The sequence below is a fragment of the Cervus elaphus genome, chromosome 23, assembly GCF_910594005.1.
Source record: "Cervus elaphus chromosome 23, mCerEla1.1, whole genome shotgun sequence".
NCBI lineage: Eukaryota > Metazoa > Chordata > Mammalia > Artiodactyla > Cervidae > Cervus > Cervus elaphus.
Genome location: NC_057837.1, coordinates 65,609,192 through 65,630,580, shown reverse-complemented (window position 1 = coordinate 65,630,580; position 21,389 = coordinate 65,609,192). Strand labels below are relative to the sequence as shown.

The 21,389-nt window shown below is 40.5% G+C and overlaps 1 protein-coding gene across 1 annotated transcript in view; it reads left to right on the top strand.

Moving 5' to 3' along the window:
• The window catches only part of MROH8 (maestro heat like repeat family member 8), a 55,457-nt gene extending 34,974 nt beyond the window's left edge, over positions 1-20,483 (top strand). The window contains exons 12-22 of the mRNA XM_043883371.1: positions 854-1,014; positions 4,265-4,400; positions 6,866-7,056; positions 8,601-8,738; positions 9,199-9,313; positions 9,647-9,787; positions 11,325-11,480; positions 13,523-13,645; positions 15,132-15,231; positions 15,494-15,559; positions 20,066-20,483. Coding sequence (XP_043739306.1) covers positions 854-1,014; positions 4,265-4,400; positions 6,866-7,056; positions 8,601-8,738; positions 9,199-9,313; positions 9,647-9,787; positions 11,325-11,480; positions 13,523-13,645; positions 15,132-15,231; positions 15,494-15,559; positions 20,066-20,214 — 1,476 coding nt within the window. The 3' untranslated portion in view covers positions 20,215-20,483. The remainder of the gene's footprint in view (positions 1-853; positions 1,015-4,264; positions 4,401-6,865; positions 7,057-8,600; positions 8,739-9,198; positions 9,314-9,646; positions 9,788-11,324; positions 11,481-13,522; positions 13,646-15,131; positions 15,232-15,493; positions 15,560-20,065) is intronic.
• The last annotated feature ends 906 nt before the right edge of the window (positions 20,484-21,389 follow it).

Genomic DNA, 21,389 nt, shown 5'->3' with positions numbered 1-21,389 from the left:
GAAGTCTGGAAGTAGGGTATATTTTTTAGGATCGGTCCAGCAACTCAACAACTTTATGAGAGAGCCAGGGGTTTTTCCATCATTCCCAGTTAACCTGTTCATATACCTGACAGCCACCACAGTTTCCAACTCTCTGAGTAGGTAAGGCTACCCAGCAAAGAAGAGAGAGGTTGCCTTCCTTTAATCAGAGAGAAAAATCTTTCCCAGGAGCCCCCAGCTGGTTTTCCTCCATGTTCATTGGCCAGAATGCCATCACATGCCCAACCTCAAACCGTTTCTGGCAGCTGGTGGTAAGAACGGCTATTTCATATAAGGCTACTAAGGACTGCTTTTTGAAAAGCTGACATTCTGACAGAGATCTTGAGCCACAAGTCTAGGAGCAGGAAGAGCAGTCCAAGCAGAGAAATGGATCAAGCCCAGTGGCTGTTGTTTTCTTTACCTGAAAATGATAAACTTCTGCAGGAGGAAGGCAGCTATGACTCCCTGCCATTCTCAGAGCCAGAGTGGGGAAAAACTAGCCTCCTTCCAACTTTTATTAGTTTGTCTTATTATAAAACCAATACATAATCTTTAAGAAAAAATTAGAAAAAATATATAAGCAAAAATGTAAATATCCCATCACTCAAAGACACATTAATATGTTTGGATATATGTTTTTCCGAATCCCTTTATGTGCATATACATCCATACAGGTATACTCTAAGTAGTTTTGATAATAATAAACTTTTTGAAAAATAGTAAACATTCTGTATGAAAAGTCACCCCCAGAACCTCTTCAAAATAACCACAGTATCCTCAGTAACTATCAGTGTCCCACAGCAGTAGGTTTAAGCGATTTCTTTTCATTCTTCAGGTGCCAGAAATTATGGGAGCTCTCTGTGCCCTGCTCTCCACAATCAGCCAGCCTAAGGTTCGCCAACAAATCACAAATATTGTGAGTTTGTTTCTGTCCAGGCCCAAGTACACAGATACAGTGATCGACCATCTTCTGTGTCACCCAGTACCATATGGCAGGTAACAGAATCTGGTACAGCCTCTGGATTAAGTAGGGGTGTGTGCTACACCTCTGAGTACTGTGGAGCAGGGTTGCCCTCAAAAATCTAAGGATGTTCTTGTTGAAATATTATATAAACAGATGTCTGCAGGGTAAATCAGAACATAATGCCTAAAATAAACAAACCATCCAGAATGAAGAACATTTTACGAGATAATTGGACTGAACTCTTCAAAAAAAATTATCTTGAAAGAAAATAATTGTGCGGAAGGCACTGTTCTAGATAAGAAGATACTAAGGTGACGTAACCAAATGCAATAAAGGACTTTGGATTCTGAAAGAAAAGCAAAAGCTGTCAAAGAAAATTTTCAAGAGATTTAAATATATATACTAATTACTAAATTAATGTAACCTTAGATGTGAAATAACAATATGTAGAAAATTTCCTTATTCTTAAGAGACAGATAATTTAAGGGAGATTTAGGGGTGAATGTCATGATATCTGTAATACATTTAAGAAAAATTTAGCCAAAAAATAAATATATATATAAAAAATAAAGTATAAATATATATATAATAAAGTATAAATATATATTAAAAATAAAGTATAAATATATACATAAATAAGAATAGAATCAGAGAGGAACAAAGAGGAAGCTTTTTTATGACTAGTGGTTTTGAGTTGGAGGCAAAGCACCCTGGAAGTTCCAGGAAATGCTTTATGGGGAAGGCAATGAGGCATCCAGGCCCCATCCCACTTTAACCAGAGCAGCCCTTCTATTTATCTGCTTTATATACTGTGATTCTGGGTAATTATTATCTTGAAAGAAAGATTTCCTAGCTTTTTCTAAATTGAAGTATTATTGATTTCCAGTATTATGTTAGTTTCAGGTATACAGCAAAGTGATTCAGTGTTTGTATTCACATTTTTTGCTAGATTCTTTTCAGATTCTTTTCCATTGTAGGTTATTACAAGATACTGAATATATTAATAGTTCCTTGTGCTGTACAGCCAGTCCTTGTTGTTTAACTGTTTTATATATGGTGGTGTGTAACTGTTAATTCCAAACTCCCAATTTATCCCTCACCCCCGACTTTTCCCTTTGGTAACTGGCGTGCTGCAATTGGTTGCAAAGAGTCAGACACGACTGAGTGACTGAACTGAACTGAACTGAATAATTAGTGATATTGAGCATCTTTTCATGTGCCTGTTGGCCATCTGTATGTCTTCTTTGAAATGTCTATTTAGGTCTTCTGCCCATCTTTTGATTGGATTGTTTGTTTCTATCCTGAGCTATTTGAGCTGTTCATATAATACGTTTTGGAAATTAAGCCCTTATCAGTTGCATTGTTTGTAAATATATTCTCCTAGTCTGTAGGTTGTCTTTTTGTTTTGTTTATGATTTCCTTTGCTACGCAAAATTTTTAGGTTTGATTAGGTCTCATTTGTGTATTTTTGCTTTTATTTCTTTTGCCTTGGGAGACTGATCTAAAAGAATATTGCTACGATTTATGTCAGAAACTGTTTTGCCTATGTTCTCTTCTAGGAGTTTTATGGTCTAGGAGTTTAATGTCTTTTTTTTTAAATTTTTTTATCTTTTCTTCTTTTTAGTTTAATGTCTTATATTTAAGTCTTTAAGCCATTTTGAGTTTATTTTTGTGTATGGTATGAGGGAGTGTTCTAATTTCATTGATTTACATGCAGGTTTCCCAGCACCACTTGCTTCAGCTTTAAACTGTTTGAAAATTGTTTCAAAGCTGGTTTCAATGAATAGGTTTCATATAATGTTTTGCTGCAGTGCTAATGTTTTCTGTAAGCTGAAAGTAAGTTTAGTCGCTCAGTCGTGTCCAACCCTTTGCGACCCCATGGACTGTAGCCTACCAGGCTCCTCCGTCCATGGGATTTTCCAGGCAAGAGTACTGGAGTCTGTTGCCATTTCCTTCTCCAGAGGATCTTCCTGACCCTGGGATCAAACCCGGGTCTCCCTCACTGTAGGCTGACGCTTTACTGTCTGAGCCGCCAGGGAAGCTGAACTTAGACGTTTCACCCCACTGCATCAAATAAAAGAGAGCTTTTTTTTTTTTTTTACTTTTTTTGCACTTATTTTTTGCAGCATTTATTCCCGGGCCATAAGTTTTTGCTTCTTCTTTTTCTTCTGTGCAACCTCCTCTTCTGGCTTAGGAACAATCTGCTCTTTTTCAATAAGGATCATCTCAATGTGGCAGGGAGAGCTCATGTAGGGGTTGATCCAACCGTGAGCTCTGTAAGTCCTGCACCGCATTTTGGGGACTTCGTTCACCTGAATGTGCTCAATGACCAGAGAATCTACATCTAAGCCCTTAAGTTCAGCATTACTCTCTGCATGTTTTAAGCATGTGCTGTAAAAATTCAGCACTCTTTTTGGGCCACCAACCCTGCGGCCAGCCCCACTGTTTGGCCTGTGCACACCTACCAACTCAGCCATTGTAATGACATATTGCTTCTTTAAAGTGACATCCTTCAGATACTTGGTGGCTTTTCGGATATGCATATCCTTTATAGTCTGGGCAGTTTCACGAGTGTTCTTAAAGTGAACATGAAGATTTGAACCTCTTAACTTGCATGATTTTATGGGCTTTTCTGGGTCGAGTGAATAGAGCACCATTTTTAGAGGTCACCTCAGGCCACTTACCGGAAAAGGAATAAAGGAGAACTTTTACTCATCCAGAAGAAAAATGAGTTAATACAGATTGTTTAATGGTCTTAATTTTGTGTATTTCTCTGGAACATTGTTTTTAAATCTTTACTACTTGCTTCAGCTTACCTATTAATACACTATATTCTTATGTAAAATATATGATTTGGTATAAAGTATTAGCTATATTCAGTTGATTTAAATGTAATTATAGCATTATTTTATTTTTTTGTGTTTGTTCTAGTTCTTGGAAAACTACTGCTTTTGGTAAAGTGAGAACTGTAGACTCTGTTAGAAATGAAAATGACGTAGGAAACTTAGAGTACAGGGTATGTGATAGGGAATTGTGAGATTGAAAAGATATGTTAGGACCAGTTTGTGAATGGTCTTAAAGTCCATGCTGAGCTTGTGGGAACTTGAGTCTATGAAACCTTGGGAGTTACTGTTATGAAATCAGATAGCAATTCTGAAGAATTGAGCCTCAGAGAGGAAAACCTCTTATAGATTGGATTCCAGACGGATTCTGGGAAGCTCGTGGTCGCAGTTGGCCTAGGATAAGCCATTCTTCTGAACCCTCTTCCTCTGGGATTTCTAGGCATCTGGCTGAGTTGTGGAGAACTCTGGAGGTGGAGCTGCCCAAAACGACCTGGATTCTCTGGAGACTCCTGAGGAAGCTGCAGAAATGCCATGATTCTGGCACCCAGGAGAAGATGGCCTATGTGGCTGTTGCTGTAAGCCCTTGAGCCTTGCCCCTCCAACTTTAGCCCACCATGGCCCTCCTGGATAATTGGCCCAGCACCATCTGGAGAGTGTTCCGTTTGGTTCCTCTCAAAGTTTGTTTCCCTCATCCATTTATAAATCCACCAGTGTCGCCACCAAGGGATGGACGTGGAGGAGGCTGAGATGAGTGAAGGAGTCAGTATGGTTTCATCTGTTTTAAGCATTCTTTTCCTCATCTTTTAAAAAATGTGTATCATCATAGTCAAGAGAGTACAAACATTTCAAAGAATATAGAAGAATGTAAAATAGAAACCAAAGGTCCTCCTTTGAAAAATTGTTTTTATTTTTTATTTAATTTTTTTTGGCCACACCTCACAGCATGCAGGATCTTAGTTCTCTGACCAGAGATCAAACACACACCTCCTGCATGAAAGGACAGAGTCTTAACCACTGGACCAACAGGGATGTCTCCCAAAGGTCCACCTTAAGCAGAGGTTGGCAAACTTTTTCCGTAAAGGACCAGAGGGTAAATATTTTAGGTTTTTCAGGTCACATATAGTCTCCAGTCTCTACCACATATTTTTGGATATATTTTTAAATAATCCTTTAGAAATCAGGAAACTATTCTTAGCTCATGGCTATACCATGTCCCTAAAAATGAACTTTCTACAAGTGTTTATAATGTATAAACTTCTTGTATATGTACTTGGCATACTTTTTCCCTCTATATTTTTCCTTTTAAATAAATTTTTTTTAGAGCAGTTTTAGGCTCATAGCAGAACTGAGCAGAAAAGTACAGAGAGTTCCTATGTATTCCCTGCCTCCCCCATATCCATGCCTATTTTATTTCATTTTATTAACAATGTATTAATTTCTACTATACAGGAAGATGATTCAGTTATTTATATATATATGTATATTCTTTCTCATATTCTTTTCCACTATGGTTTATCACAGGATATCGAGTATAGTTCCCTATGTTATACAGTAGGACATTGTTGTTTATCCATTCTGTATATAAACTATTATATACAGGATGGATAAGCAAACTCCAAACTAATCCCAAACTTCTAATCCACCCCTCTTCCACCCCACTTCACGACTACTTTTTACTTTATCTTATTCCCTACCAGTTTATGGCTCTGCTTTCTCTGACCTAAGTTTTTATCATACTTTTTTTTTAGCTTTCAGAATTACTTTGAAGTCTCTAATCTGCTATTGTCTTCTCTCTTACACTCTCTGTTCTTGTGGGTTTATGCCTTTTTGAAAATCCCTAAATGTCTTTTTAGTGCAGTTTTAGGTGTTAGGGCAGATAAAGGTATATATTTAATCTGATTAGTCTTTAAAATTCTGTATGTATATTAATAAGATCACAGTACATACCATTTGATGACCTGCTGTTTTTCATTTAACCATACACAAACTACTTTCTGTATCAATATGTAGAGCTCTCTGTTATCCTTTTCATAGCTGCATAGTAATTGGTTTTAATTACCTTTTAAAAAACAGGTAATACATGATGCAGAACCATTTATTTCATTATTGTTTCCTATTAATGAACATTTGACACTTTTCAAACTTTTGCCTTGAAAACAGTACTGTAGCAAACTTAATCATGCTTGCATCAATTTTGTTATACATGTCCAATTGTTTTCTTAGGGTAAAGTTCATTGAAGGGCAATTTCTGGGCCAAATGGTGGGCTCATTTAAACTTTTGGTAATGTTCCCAAATGACCCTGTAGAACTCTGCCCTTCTGTCGTCATGTGTGAGCATGGCCTTGCCACATCGAGCATTGTTGTCTAGCTGCTAGGTGAAAAAGGAACATATTCTAATTACAGTTCCATCATTAGCAAGGTTCAACATTTATGTATGTTCTTCAGTTGGTCATTTATGTTTCTTCTTTCTTCATGTCCTACACACCAGTGCTTCTCAGTTTTAACACACACGCAACCCACCATCATCTAAGGATCTAATTGAAATACACACTCTGATGCAGACATTCTGGGGTGGAGGAGGGGTGCTTGCGATTCTCCATTTCTAATCAGCTCCAGGTGACGCCAGTGCTCCTGGTAGGTGGGCCACACTTTGAATAGCAGGCCTTTTCATTTGTTCTTCCTGACATATAAGGGCATTGTCTATATTAAAACTATCGCGTTTCTGCAAATTATTATCTTTGTTTATGAACAATTTTCTTTTTGCCCGGGGTTTAAGTTTGTATGTGGTCAAATATGTGAATGGTTTCCTTATAGTTTCCTTCTGGATGTCAGGATGTCCCACACTCTGGCAACTTTTAGTGACAACTTGACTCCTATCCCATTACCCTGTCACTTTTCATGTCCCTGCGTTGCTTACCACTACTGTTCTGCCTGTGATTTAGTAGAACCAGAGAGCATGTTCTGGAACAAGCAGAAGTAAAACAAAAGTAAGACTTAGGACTAGTGGGTGTTCAGCTCTGCTGTGTGCTTTTCTCCACAGGTGACAGATGCCCTTTATGAGGTGTTTGTGGGGAACAGACTCCGAGCAGCTACGTTCCGGCTCTTTCCTCAACTTCTCATGACACTCCTCGTCCAGGTTCACCACACCATCGGCCTCACCATGTCTGATGTTGCCATCCCCAGTGGCCTATACCCGGAACAGGAAGTGTCTTCAGAGGTCACCCCCTTGTGGTACTTTCCATTGTGATTTTGTTGACCAGGAATCATTCTATGCTCTCACTGGCTCTCTTTGGTCTTACTGGTGAAAGTCACTCAGTCATGTCTGACACATTGAGACCTCGTGGACTGAAGCCCATGAGGCTCTTCTGTCCATGAAATTTTCCAGGCCAGAATACTGGAATGGGTAGCCGTACCCTTCACCAGGGGATCTTCCCAACCCAGGGATCAAACCCAGGTCTTCTGCATTGCAGGTGAATTCTTTACCATCTGAGCCAAGGAATATTGGGAAGCCTAACAATAATGGCGTGGGTAGCCTATCCCTTCTCCAACGGATCTTCCCTACCTAGAAATCAAACTGGGGTCTCCTGCATTGCAGACAGATTCTTTACCAGCTGTGCTACCAGGGAAGCCCAGTCTTATCAATGTCAAGGCAAATTTGGCTATCTGAGTTCAGATGCCCTGCAAAATAATGGGTGACAGCATGCCAGCCCATTCTTGATAAATCAGGTAATGGCAGAGACAAGCGAGACAGCCTTAAACCTACCTCCAAGACCAACTGATCCAAAGCTGAGCATTTTCTCATTTCTGCTTAAGGTATAGGGAGGTTTTTTTAAATTCCCCTTTAGGGTCTCAATAGAAATTTCTCAGTATTTCTGGGGCACATGGATTTCTTTCTGAGGAAGTGCTCTAATGTGGAATATTTAAGAACGCCTAAGAGGCAGAAGAACTTGAGTTCTGATTCTCATTCATTTTTTGTTTAAGTATTTATTTTAAGTTCTGCTGGGTCTTTGTTGCTGCACGCAGGCTTTCTTTTGTTTCAGCGAGTTGGGGGCTACTCTTTAGTTGCTTTTCATTGCCATGGCTTCTCACTGTGGAGCATGGGCTCTGGGTGCACGGGCTTAGTGGTGGCTCGAGTGCAAGGCTCCATAGTTGTGATGCACAGGCTTGGTTGCCCTGCTGCATGTGAAAGCAGGGATCAAACCTGTGTCCTCTGCATTGGCAGGAGGATTCTTAACCACTGGACCATGAGGGAAGTCCTGATTCTCATTCCTTTAAATAGCTCTGTACTCTGGGCAAATCTTTCTGTTGTTCTGTGCCTCAGTTTCCTTATCTGTAAGTGAACTCAGGCTAGGTATTCTGCAAGAACCTTTCCAGCTTCAAGATTCTCTGATGTTATGTCCAAAATACTAGTTCGATAAGTAGTTTTCAAAAGCAGTGGAGGAAATTTTAGGGGGGTATAAATTCTATGTAAATAAAGCTGTAAAGAAAAAAGCAGTGAATCTCAGTTTAGCATCCTACATCATTTGTTTTACCATAGACTTCTTTCCATTCTCCCAGGGAAACACAATTTTACTGGATTTCTTTATGCTTAGAGTTTGTGTGAAGGGCCTTTCAAGTATTAGAGCACTGAGAATCTTTAGGAAAATCTAGAAAGAAGAGAATTACAGTCCAGCAGCTAACAATACATGGCCCTCCTCGGTGAAAGCAGGTGATTTTATGCTCTTCAGTTGAAGGGACCTATACTATATTCACTTGTACTGTTTTTGTTGGATTAGCTTCGCCATACAGGCTACAAAGACTCTCCTCCTCAGAACATTCTGCTGGGAGGAATTCAACATCATGGAAAAAAATAAAGGATGGACCCTTCTGGAAGGAAAAGATTGCCATCTTCAGGGAGTATCCCTCCTTGCCAAGTAAGACTTCCTTGCCATGCATCCCTACTCTAAATCAGCTGTGTTTTAAGGTATTTTTTCCCTCCTTTTAGTTATCACAGCCACCAAGGTTGAATAACCTTCTCATCCCAGAATGGGCAAATGCCCATAATTCCAGCCAAATTTTTCAGCCCTGCCTTACCCACGGGAGGAGAAAGGGAAGACAGAGGATGAGATGGTTGGATGGCATCACTGAGTCAATGGACATGAGTTTGAGTAAACTCCGGGGGTTGGTGATGGACAGGGAGGCCTGGCGTGCTGCAGTCCATGGGGTCGCAAAGAGTCGGACACGACTGAGCGACTGAACTGAACTGAACTTATCCTCCTGTGTGCCTGAAACTGAGCAAAAACTTGAGAGCCCCCCCACTCCCCACCTCGCCCTGGGAACATTGCTCTCTGAATAAGAGCATTTCTGAGAGTCATTCTGTGTTCTGTTTTGCAGTGCATTGCTGGAGAGAAATCACCTCCTTGCACATAAGGTCATGTACCTGTTAGTGCCTTTTCTTAACCGAGGGAACGATAAACATAAGCTCACATCAGCAGGCTTTTTTGTGGAGGTAAGACTTCTTCTTTAGAGGCTGTGTGTATTCAGGAAGCCTTATAAGACAGCTGTACCGGCCCGCCTAGGCCATGTCCAGCTGAGTGACCAACTAGGGTCCAATTCAGACATAGGATAGAAATGGTCCAAATTTTAACCTTATTGAAGTTCTTCTGCCCACGTACTCAGTATTCCTTAGGTCCCTGCAGTGGAAGCATCATCCTGTAATGTATGTGCTGCAGAATAGAAGTTTCAAAGTAAAATAGGTGTTTTGGAGTTGGTGGGAAGCTGGCTCCCCTCATGAAAAAGGGCTAAAAGGTGACTTCTTTGACCACTTTCTGGATTCTTTCAGCTTCTTCAGAGTCCAGTGGCTAGGAGATTTCCCAGCATGTACTGTGTTGCCCGCTTGAAAGACTGGCTACTTCTTGAAAATAATCCCTTTAAAATACTTGCCCTGAGGGGACTGTGCTATCTTACCAGACAGGGGGAAATGGTAAGACCACTGATTCTATATTTTTCATTAATTAGTTTAAAAAAGTATTTATTTTTAATGGAAGGATAATTGCTGCACAATATTGTTTGTTTCTGCCATACATCAACATGAATCAGCCACAGGTATACATATGTGCATAAGCTCTTTTGCCTTCTCTACATATCAGTCCTGCCAATACTGAGAGATGGCATCAGGCCCTCTTTAATTCTCTGTTCTGGGCTGGTCAAGACAACCAAAATCTCAACAAGCACCAGGGACAGAGCACAGGCGGGAAGCCCTACTCTGGTACCAGAGGAAGTGCCATCGGGAGGGGTGGTGATACGCTGTTTTGGGTACACAGAGGGAAGACATCAAGAGCTTGCTGCCGTGCATCCTAGACCTTTTATATGAATCCGACGAGAAGATTGTTTTGTTGGCCATTCAGATACTTCTGCAGTTTGTCAGGACGATGGATTTCACCACCCTGACTACCTTGATGAGGACCCTCTTCTCCTTATTTGGTGATGTAAGATAAGGGGAGAGGAGAGACTTTCCTAGGGGGAAGGTAATTGGCATAACAGCAAACCGAAGTTGGGATAGCATTAAATACACTCTATTTTAGATCGTACTTTTTTGTTCAGAGCACTTTCAAATCTCTTAAGACCCTTCTAGGTAACCTGTGATGTTGGTAGGGTTGGTGTTACTGTTTTTCAGATTAAAAAAACTGAGGCATAGAGACTTGCCAAGGTACTCCCCTGCTTCCTGGGATGAAGGAGTTTCTATAAGATAAGACATTGTCTTTTCTTTCAAAGAACAATCAAGATTGGGTCAGGATAGTGGACTTTACTTATGTCTCCATCCCAGATCCCAAAGGTTTATAAAAAAAAAATACACGGGGAGACTTCCCTGGCTGTCCAGTGGTTAAGACTCTATGCTTCCACTGCAGGAGGCGTGGGTTTCATCCCTGGTCAGGGAACTAAGATCCTGCATGCTAAGTGGCCCAACCAAAAAAAAAAGAGAAATATATATGGCACAATGAACCACATTCTAAAGAGTCAAATATGCCAAGGCTGGAATTTTTAATTTCAACAAAACAGCATGTGATATGTATGTGCTAAGTTGCCTCAGTCATGTCCAACTCTTTGTGACCCCATGGACTGTAGCCTGCCAGGCTCCTCTGTCCATAGGATTCTCCAGGCGAGAATACTAGAGTGGGTTGCCATGCCCTCCTCTGGGGGATCTTCCAACCCTGAGATCAAAGCAGCATCTCTTACATCTCCTGCATTGGCAGGCAGGTCCTTTACCACTAGCACCACCTGGCAAGCCCAGCTTGAGTGAATAGTTATTACTAGGAGTAGATACAAGCAGTGATGACCAGAGTGAGAGAATGAGCCATGCAAAGCAGCAAGTGTGACTGTCTCCACATATATTTGGTTTCTTGCCCTACCAACATCTAAATATCCTCCTGTTACGACTGGCATTCCAGACGACCTAGAGCTCTTATAAGTTAAGCATGAACACATTCAGTGAGTTGCTTCCCTTTGAACATCCTTCATAGGTAAGACCAGATGTTCATCGTTTCTCCATGATTCTCTTTGGAGCCTCCATAAAGTCTGTGAAATACACAGATAAGAAGGGTGCAGAGAGCCAAGTCCTGGACAGCTTGGTCCCACTTCTTCTGTATTCTCAGGATGAGAATGATGCAATCGCTGCGGTAATGCCTACTGTTAACTTCTTTCAGCCCTGAATAAGTTCAAATCCAGAGCCAACTCTGCAAACAGGCACTCATATCTCTGAGGGCAGGGACTTTATTCCCCATTTCCTCTGGCACAGGCTTCCCTTCAATTATTTTACCTAAGTGAATTGTGTGAAAAATCTTAATCCTTTTTTCCGTGTGGCAAATCATGACTCTATGTGGGTGAGAATATTATACCTTTCTGTAGCCCCTCCAATATTCAGCCTAGCCCCGAACTCTCAACACACTGCCCAATTCAACAAAATCTTTCTGTTAATGAGGATCACAGTCTGTTGTCTTTTCTCTTTAATTCAAGAACGGGCTTGTGGCCTTGAGACAAATAGACTAGTGTTGAGGTTAAATCAGGAAGAGCAGCTTCTCTGAAATCTGGGGATTTCTTTGACATCTCCTTAATCTTCCATGGGTTCCTCCATAAGAATTGTGGGAGGGATGGCATCATCTTTAGTACTGTCCCATACCTCAGAAGCTGGTCTTTTTCAAGGTCCTGTGACCACCAGTTACAGCCAACCAGAGAGGTGGGTTTAGGCTGCAAGGAGTCTGGGAAAATGCTGGAGCTCCCACCCACCTATGCTCCTCCTTATAGAGGGATTCAGAAACAGGACTGAAGATTACAGTGGACCTTGGCACCTTGTTATGGGGGAAGTGTTATGGCCTTATAGCCATAAATATAAAATATTTCAGACCTCAGTGAAGTATAGGGCAGAGCTTCCCAACCAAGTGTTGGGAAAGTGTGCCCCATAGAGGTCATGGACAGGGGCAGACAGTACTGATCCCCAACCCCCACCCCGCGCCCCAGCCAGCTTTTGGCGATCAGACAAAGCCTCGAGCAGTCAAGACTCTGGGCTTATTTTTCTAGCATAAGGTTAGGAATCACTGGCACTGACAACATAAGTTAAAACATCAATACCACCTAGGCTGAGAAATAAAACTGGAAAAAAATCATACAAAATATCAAATTTTGTTATCATTTCTGAGGTATTAGTTTTCATGTTTTAAAACTTTATCTGAAAAAAAAAAGAAAAAAATTTATATTTTAAAAAACTTTGTTCACATCATTTGTAAATCCTTTCAGCAACTTGCTTTTCTTTGTTTAACACATTTAGAAGATTTATTCATGTTCTATAGCTCTGGTTCATTTATCACTGCTCTACAGAATATTGTCGTGTAACTGCAACTTATCCCATTCTTTTATTCCTGGACATTTAGATTACTTTTACTTTTTCCTTATTACAATGCTGCAATGAGCATTTTGGTAGAATTCTTTTGTACATGTGTGAGAGTTTCTTTTTTGTGTGTGTGTGTGAGAGAGTTTCTTGAGGGCATCAACCCAGAAGTGGAACATCTGGGTATCTTTAACTTTACTAGACACTTACAATTCCTAAGAAACTAACTGAACTAATGTGCATTCCCATCTGTCCCCAGAGGAATTTTAATGGCCCAGATGTCCAGTGGACCTGGGCCCAAACACTTGCTTGGAGACTTACAGGGGTGTTATATGGTGCATGGAAGCCTTCTGAGGGCAGTGAGTAAAGAAGACCGCTTGCTAATTTTGCTCAAGTATCAGGATCAAGAGAGGATCAATACTTTCCAAAGTTTCTTCCAAGCTAGAGATTTACAAGGACTGTGAGATGGAGAGCTACTTTCCTGTGTGGAGTGACAGGAGAATAACATAGGAGCAGCCAGTAGGCATGGGCGCCCTCTCTCTAGAGCATAGGGTAGTGGGACTCCTGCCCAAATCTCTGATCTGGGTATTACACTTGATGTTAGCAGCTCTCACTTATGCCCTTGACCAGTGGTTTCTCCATTTTCCCCAGAACTCTGCAGATTTTATGGGTTCTCTGTAGAGACTGTTTGGGAAAGTTGAAGGACGGCCCCTTGCCCTCACTTCAACCAAGATAATTCTGAGTTTCTCATATTAGACTTTAGCGTTTTATTTGAAGAAAGGTAATCTCAGCTAAAACATGTTTGAAAATGCCGATCTCTGATCATCCTTTTCACAGGAGAGCAGGCAAGTGCTAACTATATGTGCCCGGTTCCTGAAGTGGAAGCTGCCCCAAGCAGTGTACTGCAAAGCTCCCTGGTTCATCAACCCTAGTGACGTTGCAACAATCTGCAAATTCTTTGTACGTGAGCGATGATGGCTTTGTTAACTCCTTAATATGCTGACATGCTTATTTTTTTTTAGACATAGTTTTTAATGAAGGAATATGACATAAAGGAAACATTTCCCATCCTTCTCACATCAGCATTTGATATCTATGACCGGTCTTGTTCTGTGAATCCATTTTTCTGTAGTTTCCTCCCAAATGAATCAAAATTCACTTTCTCTTACCATCCTTCCTCACCAAAAAAGCCTGGTGAACTCTTGGGAATTCCACTAACCTGACTTAGGGGCTGCAGAGTCAGGGTGATAGTACGTGCTCAAAAACTACTTATGGAGTGAATGGAAATGGGGTTATGTATGGCCTTTGCAATGATCTTTAATCCTTTCTTTGGACATAGTGGATTATTTTACCCTCCATCAGAGCAGGAGCCCCAAGCAAGGGCTGCCGTGCTGTTGTAAGCCTTGCAACACAATGGCAGCGTGCCCCTGGCTCTGAGAGGCCCCAGATGGCATCCTTTCTCTATGCAAACTTGACAGAGGCTACTGTGACTCATCTTAGGGGCAGGCTTGAGCCAGAGCAGCCCAAGGAGGCCCATCCATGGTTTTCTAGACACTGAGTCTAGAACCACTGGGCTCCTATTATGAAGACCCCAGGACTGACTCTTCCCAGGGATCTTCCATATGTGCAGCCATTGAGGACCCAGTAGGGCCTCTTCTGATCAGACTTACTGGCCTAGGAAGCCCCACAATGCCCTCATGTCAGGCTTTCCATGCAGGATTATCTCTCTGACCTGCAATCAAACCTATCACAGATGCACTAATGACAGTATTTTTGCAGCAAGAAATTCAGTCCTGTCGGGCGATGAGACTACATATTGTCCATGTTAAATCATAAGTTCTATAAGAACAAAATCCTGTCCTCTTCCTGTCCCCGAGGTGCCTATGCTGGTAAGCGATCCACTGAGGGGTGAATTCATTCATCCATTAAGCGTAACACGCTCCATGTGCAACAGGCCGTGGAGAACCCAGAAACATGCCCAAGATGAAAACTTGTAAGGGAAGCTTACAAACTAGTGAGGGAGATTAAACCTCTGTGAAACACTGAATGGAAACGCAAGGTGGAAAATGACGTGTTGCCAAGACAGAAGGACCTGCAAAACACTCAAGAGTACAGGGTTAGGTCAGGAAGGTAAGAGCTGTCAGGGAATAGCTATTCGGAAGGCAGAGCTCAAGACTGAGCTTAGAGACCCGAGAAGACTTAGATATAGAAAAGAAACGACAGATTAGAGGCACTGCAGGCACATTATGCGGGTGTGAGCGAGGTATATTCAGAGGATTTAACCTTGCCAAGGGCCTTGTTATTGTGGCATAATTCACTGAGCAACTGTAGTTATTTCAACCACTATACTCTGTATGTATATCTGACATAGTCCCTATATAGTGAGGCTGATAAAAATAGTGCTGCTACTTCACTCCTTCATACTCTTCCCCCCACCCCTCCTTAGGGAACAAAATGCAAGGGGAAGGTCGACATCTTAGCCCAAACATTGATGTTCTCCAAGAATGCAAAACTTCCTATCAGAAGAGCAGCAGTCTTATTAGTAGGTACAGAGAAAATCCTTTCATTTCTACAGTCACTTTTATCCTGTGCTTTCCCAAATTGCGTTTTTGGGTGTCCCCATTCTTTATGAAGAAAGGTGACCTTGAAAATACTTCTTTGGAGAAGGGGGCTATGTTATCCGTAGGTAACTATCAGGCACTTGGAGGAATTCAATTTTTAGAAAATCTAATTATCAGAAGGTCAGTTGTGCCAGCTTCGTAAAGCCAGACCCAGATCACAGACTCACGGACTTTATCCTGCATTTAGGGCTCTTATCGAGGTACATGGATCACAGCGAACTCAGGACGAAGGGTACTGACTGGATAGAGGATGGTAAGTGGTAAACACTTGGACTTTGGGGTACCCCATGTTTTCCAAACTTGAGTTACTTGAGTCAGGCTCTGTGGTAGAGATGAGACTGGGAACCAGAGAGCCTGACTTTAGTTATTTAAGAAAAAGCCCTTGGAGGCTTCAACCAAATGATAGTCTCCTTCAGGCCAGTTCCTTCTTCCGGAAAAGACATGACCCTATTTGTCTTGGAAACTAGCTTTGATGAATGTCTCAGGGGCAATTTCTGAAGTTCATCTGTCAGAAAATAAATTATGTAGAAATATTATCTTAGTAAGTTATGATGACACCTCATGAGTACTACACAAATGGACTGCAGCCGTCTTTTCTGTACGTGGCTGTTGTCTTGTAAGGTGGGGGGACTTGCTAATAGAGGATTTTATAGTCCTGTAAGGCAGCTGTCATGTAAGTGGCTTTCTACAGTTGTACAGCTTTGGGGATTTGTCACTCAGAGAATATTTATTTTCATTTAATAAGTAGTCGTACAATCAGAAAGTACCATGAAATGCTAAGTCTCACTATTCAAAAGCATGTACTTTGTGAACCAAATTAAAATCCTGAACAACTCATTGCTTTTAAAATAAAAATATGTAACTGGTAATAGAGCCAGAAGCTGAAACTTATTTAAGAAAGATCATGCCACTTTTCTCTATGGTGCTCTACTTCCCCATAGATATCAAGAGCAAAAAAGAAAAGAAAAGTCATGTAGTTATTTTATTCTATGAGATGAGATTTCACGTGGTCAATTCTGGTCAATTAAAAGGAAATTATTTTCTAATCTAAAACGCTGGGGAACCAAAGTTCTTTTTCCATTCCGAATTTATCTATATATATAAAAAATATATCTGTACAGATGATTTAGGATGTGTGTGTGTGTGTGTGTGTGGGTGTGTGTGGGTGTGTGTGCGCGCGCGCATGCTTAGTTGCTCAGTCATATCTGACTCTGCAACCCAGTGGACTGTAGCCCACCAGGCTCCTGTGTTCATGGAATTTTCTAGCCAGGAATACTGGAGTGGGTTGCCATTCCTACTCCAAGGAATCTTTCTGACCTAGGGATCAAACCCACGTCTCCTGTATCTCCTGCATTGACTGATGGATTCTTTACCAATGAGTCACCTGGGAAGCCCAAAGATATATATAGGGTTGGCCAAAAAGTTCATTGACGTTTTCCTATTACATATGGAAAAACCCAAATGAACTTTTTGGCCAACCCAATGTGTAAATTATATACATATACATCAGAAAGAACCTTATTAAATTGCCATTTTGTAAGGCAAAAACAGTCAAATATCCTCAATCTCCCGTGGTTAAATCTAATGGAATAATCCCACCCTCTTTCTTCCCTTACAGTGGCTTATCTGTCTTAGAAACGGGGCAGAACATCTTCGCACTCCTTTTTGGACAACTTTATGTCATTTATCACAGTTAATTTTGGCTAAATGTGAACAAAAAAATAACAAAAATTTAAATATGAATTGAGATGAATTTCATGACAAAAATAAGTTTCAGTTCCTTTGGATTCCAAAATTGATGTCTGCTCTTTCATGTGTTCTGTGGAACACATAGATCTTCATGCAAGAGCTGTAAAAAACTAAAGACTAGTCAAATATTCCATTTTTAAAATAAGCATGATGAATTTAAAGACTAAACTACTACTTGAATAAAAGCTCTAAACTACGAAGAGGTCCTGAGTATTTTTGAAGTCTTGGAGAGTTAGAAATTAAAGAGAGACCTTTTTTATTTTTTTTTTTGGCTTTGCCATTCCATAGTGGGATCTTAGTTGCCTGACCAGGAATCTAACCCATGTGCCCTGCAGTGGAAGCATGGAATCCTAACCACTGGACCACCAGGAAGTCCTGACCTTTTTCTAATATTCAAACACAGATCCATAAAGTAAAATGATAGATATTTCTACATAAAAATTTTAAATATCAACTTTGAAAAATAAAGAAGCAGACAAAACTGAAAAACAGGAAATAATATGGGATGAGTATATTTACATTATGATAAATGGTTAATATCCGTAAAACACATCACTATTTCTGCCAAAGAAAAGTGGCAAACAATATGAATAAGTAGTTCATAGAAAAACAATAGCCAGTGAAAGATGTACGAAATAATTGATGAGATACAAGAGTACATTAAAGAGTATCTGTGAAAGGGAAAACTATGAATTCTCATGTGTGATCAATGAATATTGGAAATCATAAGTACAGCAAAATAAAATTATGGTAACAAAAAAAAACAATAGCGAATAAGTATATGAAAAATTTTACTAGTAATCAAAAGTTTGTGAAATAAAACAATGATGAGATGACAGTATGTGTTTTCCTTTCAAAATGGCAAAGATTACTAGTTAATACTCAATGTTGATGTGTTAAGGGAAAACTGACATTATCATACACTGGTATGAGCATAACTTTTTATGACATACTCTTTAAAAAATTTTGTTTGGATATGCTGAGTTTTAGTTGAGGCATGCAGGATCTTCAGTTGTAGCATATGAGCTCTTAGTTGCAACATGTTGGATCTAGTTCCCTGACCAGGGATAGAACCAGGCATCTTGCATTGGGAGCATTGAGTCTTAGCCACTGGACCACCAAGCAAGTTCCTGAGCATAATTTGATACAACTTTTTAATAGGGAAGTTTGGCAGTATGTATCAAAACCCTTTATTTTTATTTATTTACTTAATTTTTAAAATTGTTTATTTACATGCTGTGCTGGGTGTTAGTTGTGGCATTCAGGATCTTTAGTTATGACATGCGAACTCCTAGTTGCAGCATGTGGCATCTTTAGTTGCAGCATGTGGGATCTAGTTCCCTGACCAGGGATTGAACCCGGGCCCCCTACACTGGCAGCACGGAGTCTTAGCCACTGGACCACCAGGGAAGTCCCTATCAAAACCCTTTAAATAAATATACACACTGACTTGATCGCACTTCTAGGAAATTAAACTATGAAAGTTAGCAAAAATGGTTACAGGAATGTTCATTTAAGTGTTATTTAAAATGGCAAAAATAGGAAGCATCTAAGATTTTAAAAAATAGGAAATTAAATAGAGTTTATCCATATTGTAGAATCATATATGTAGCCATGAAAAATATTGTAGGAAAATGTTTAAATGACTTAGATAAATGATGATGCAATATTATTAAATAAAATAAGCAATGATTAGATAATTTGTATATTATGGTTCCATCTGGACAAAAATAGAAACATACCAGTGTAAATGAATGAATGGAAATAGACCAAAAAAGTTAACGCTGGTTTTCTCTGACAGGAGGATTTTAAGTGACTTTGATTTTCTTCTAGTGCTTACATATGTGTATTGTCTAAATTTTCCACACAATGAACATGTATTTCCTTTGCAATATGAAAACATACATTAAAAATTTTAAAGAAAAATTAAAAAGGAATATGATTTATTAAAAGATGCTTGCTCCTTGGGGAAAAAGCTATGACCAACCTAGACACCATATTAAAAAGCAGAGACATTACTTTGCTCACCAAGTTCCGTCTAGTCAAAGCTATGGTTTTTCCAGTAGTCATGTATGGATGTGAGAGTTGGACTAAAGAAAGCTGAGCGCTGAGGAATTGATACTTTTGAACTGTGGTGTTGGAGAAGACTCTTGAGAGTCCCTTGGACTGCAAGGAGATCCAACCAGTCTATCCTAAAGGAAATCAGTCCTGAATGTTCATTGGAAGGACTGATGCTAGAAGTTGAAACTCCAATACTTTGGCCACCTGATGCGAAGAACTGACTCACTGGAAAAGACCCTGATGCTGGGAAAGGTTGAAGGCAGGAGGAGAAGGGGTTGACAGAGGATGAGACGGTTGGATGGCATCACCGACTCAATGTACATGAGTTTGAGCAAGCTCCAGGAGTTGGTGATGGACAGGGAAGCCTGGCATGCTGCAGTCCATGGGGTTGCAGAGTCAGACACGACTGAGTGACCGAACTGAACTAAATGAGAGTAACCTCAAAGACCCAACGGGGCTTCCCTGGTGGCTCAGCAGGTAAAGAATCCACCTGCGATGCAGGAGACCTGGGTTCAATCCCTGGATTGGGAAGATCCCCTAGGAGAAAGGAATGGCTACCCACTCCAATATTCTGGCCTGGAGAATTCCATGGACTGTGTAGTCCATGAGGTTGCAAAGAGGTTGCATTGAGCAACTTTCGCTTTCCAGGGCCAACACAGGAACTCAGAAATTAACAGTGTTATATATGGTCTGCCAGGCCCATATAATTTGAACTTGGACTACTTAGCAGTTTGATTATTTTAAAGGAGTAAAATATTTGGCAACTCAGAAACAAGTAAGTTTTGTAAGTGAAAACTGGAATTGATCCACAAATATACAGACTTTCACATAGAAGCTTGGAAAAAGTTAGGTCTCCATCTCAGCTGCTCTGGGCATACTGGGTCCTTTGTGTCTGACCAGTGATCGTTTCTATAGATCTTCACCTGCAATTTGTTTTCTTACCACTTAGATCTGAAAAAACTGCTGCATGACCCTGAGCCATCTCTGCGCATCATCGCCTCCCAGGCTCTATTCCGAATCCAGAAGGCGGTGGCTGAACCACATTCCAGGCAGACACTGTACGGGCTGAGGAAGCTCATAGGTTGTTTGCCTATCTAGAAGCCCAAGGCAAGCAACACTAGGTAAAAAAAAAAAAAAAAACTAATCCCTTCAGAAGCCCCAGAAGCACCTCGTGCTCCATTAGCAAGAAACTTCCTCCACCTCACATCATATTTTTTGCTGTCAAAACCTTTAAGGAATGGCAATATAGAAGAGAGAGCAGCTTCTGGTGTACCTTGGCAGAAACAGTGAAAATCTATTGAGATTCTGAGGCATGCCAGAACATCCATAAAGTTCTAGTCTTGATAAAGAGGTCGAGGAAAGCTTCGAGAGAGTCTCAGTGTTCATATTGCTGTGTTGGTAGTGTTGGCTCTTTTGTCAAAGCTTAGTCTGCTTGTCAACCATCTTAAGAATAAAGTAGCAACCAGTTCTTATAATTTGATGCTAGTGATATATTTTTTATAAAACTCTTTATGGCCTTTCTCCTTCCTCTTTCTCTTAAAAACAAGCAAGAAGCCGTTTCTGAAGTGGTGTAATACTAAAGTATCTGATATATGTAAAGTTTCCACTCCTTACTTTCTCTCTCTTATTTTCCTAATTCCTCTCCTACAACGGCTATCAGAACCTCAAATGATTCTAGGATGGGAACTGTTATTTGTTGAGGACCCACTGTCTGTTTTAACCTTTAACCATAGATGGAGAAAAGTTTCTTACAAGTAGACATTTTCTGAGAAAGAGATTTGTTTTTACTGAGTGAATACTTTGATAAGCTGCATGTGGAAGGTTGGGACTAGAGTAATTAGAGATGGTTTCTCATGGGCTAATTCCCAGGCTCTTGTTTGAGGAACCTAAGTGGAGAGCAGAGCTCAGTTATTTAAGGTAATGGAGAGGCATCTTGGAGGTGGGATGGGAAAAGAGAAAGGAAATGAGGCACTGGCATATGAAGAAGAGACACATCCAATGGTGGATTGCATAAAGTTGTATGAATCCTTACCCCATCCCACATTCACCCCATCCCTCTGCCAAGACATCTTTAGAAACACATTTCTCCATGATTCATGGTAAGTTGGATATATTTTGAGGGATGTGACAGCCAAGGGTGGCTTCAAGAGCAAGATTCCTACTCAAGAGAGGTCTTCATATTTGGGACTCGCAGACAGGAGTTTTGAGCTAAAAGGCAGGCTCCAGCTGCGCATGGACTAACTCTTCACCCTCAAGCAGAGCTAAGAATACCC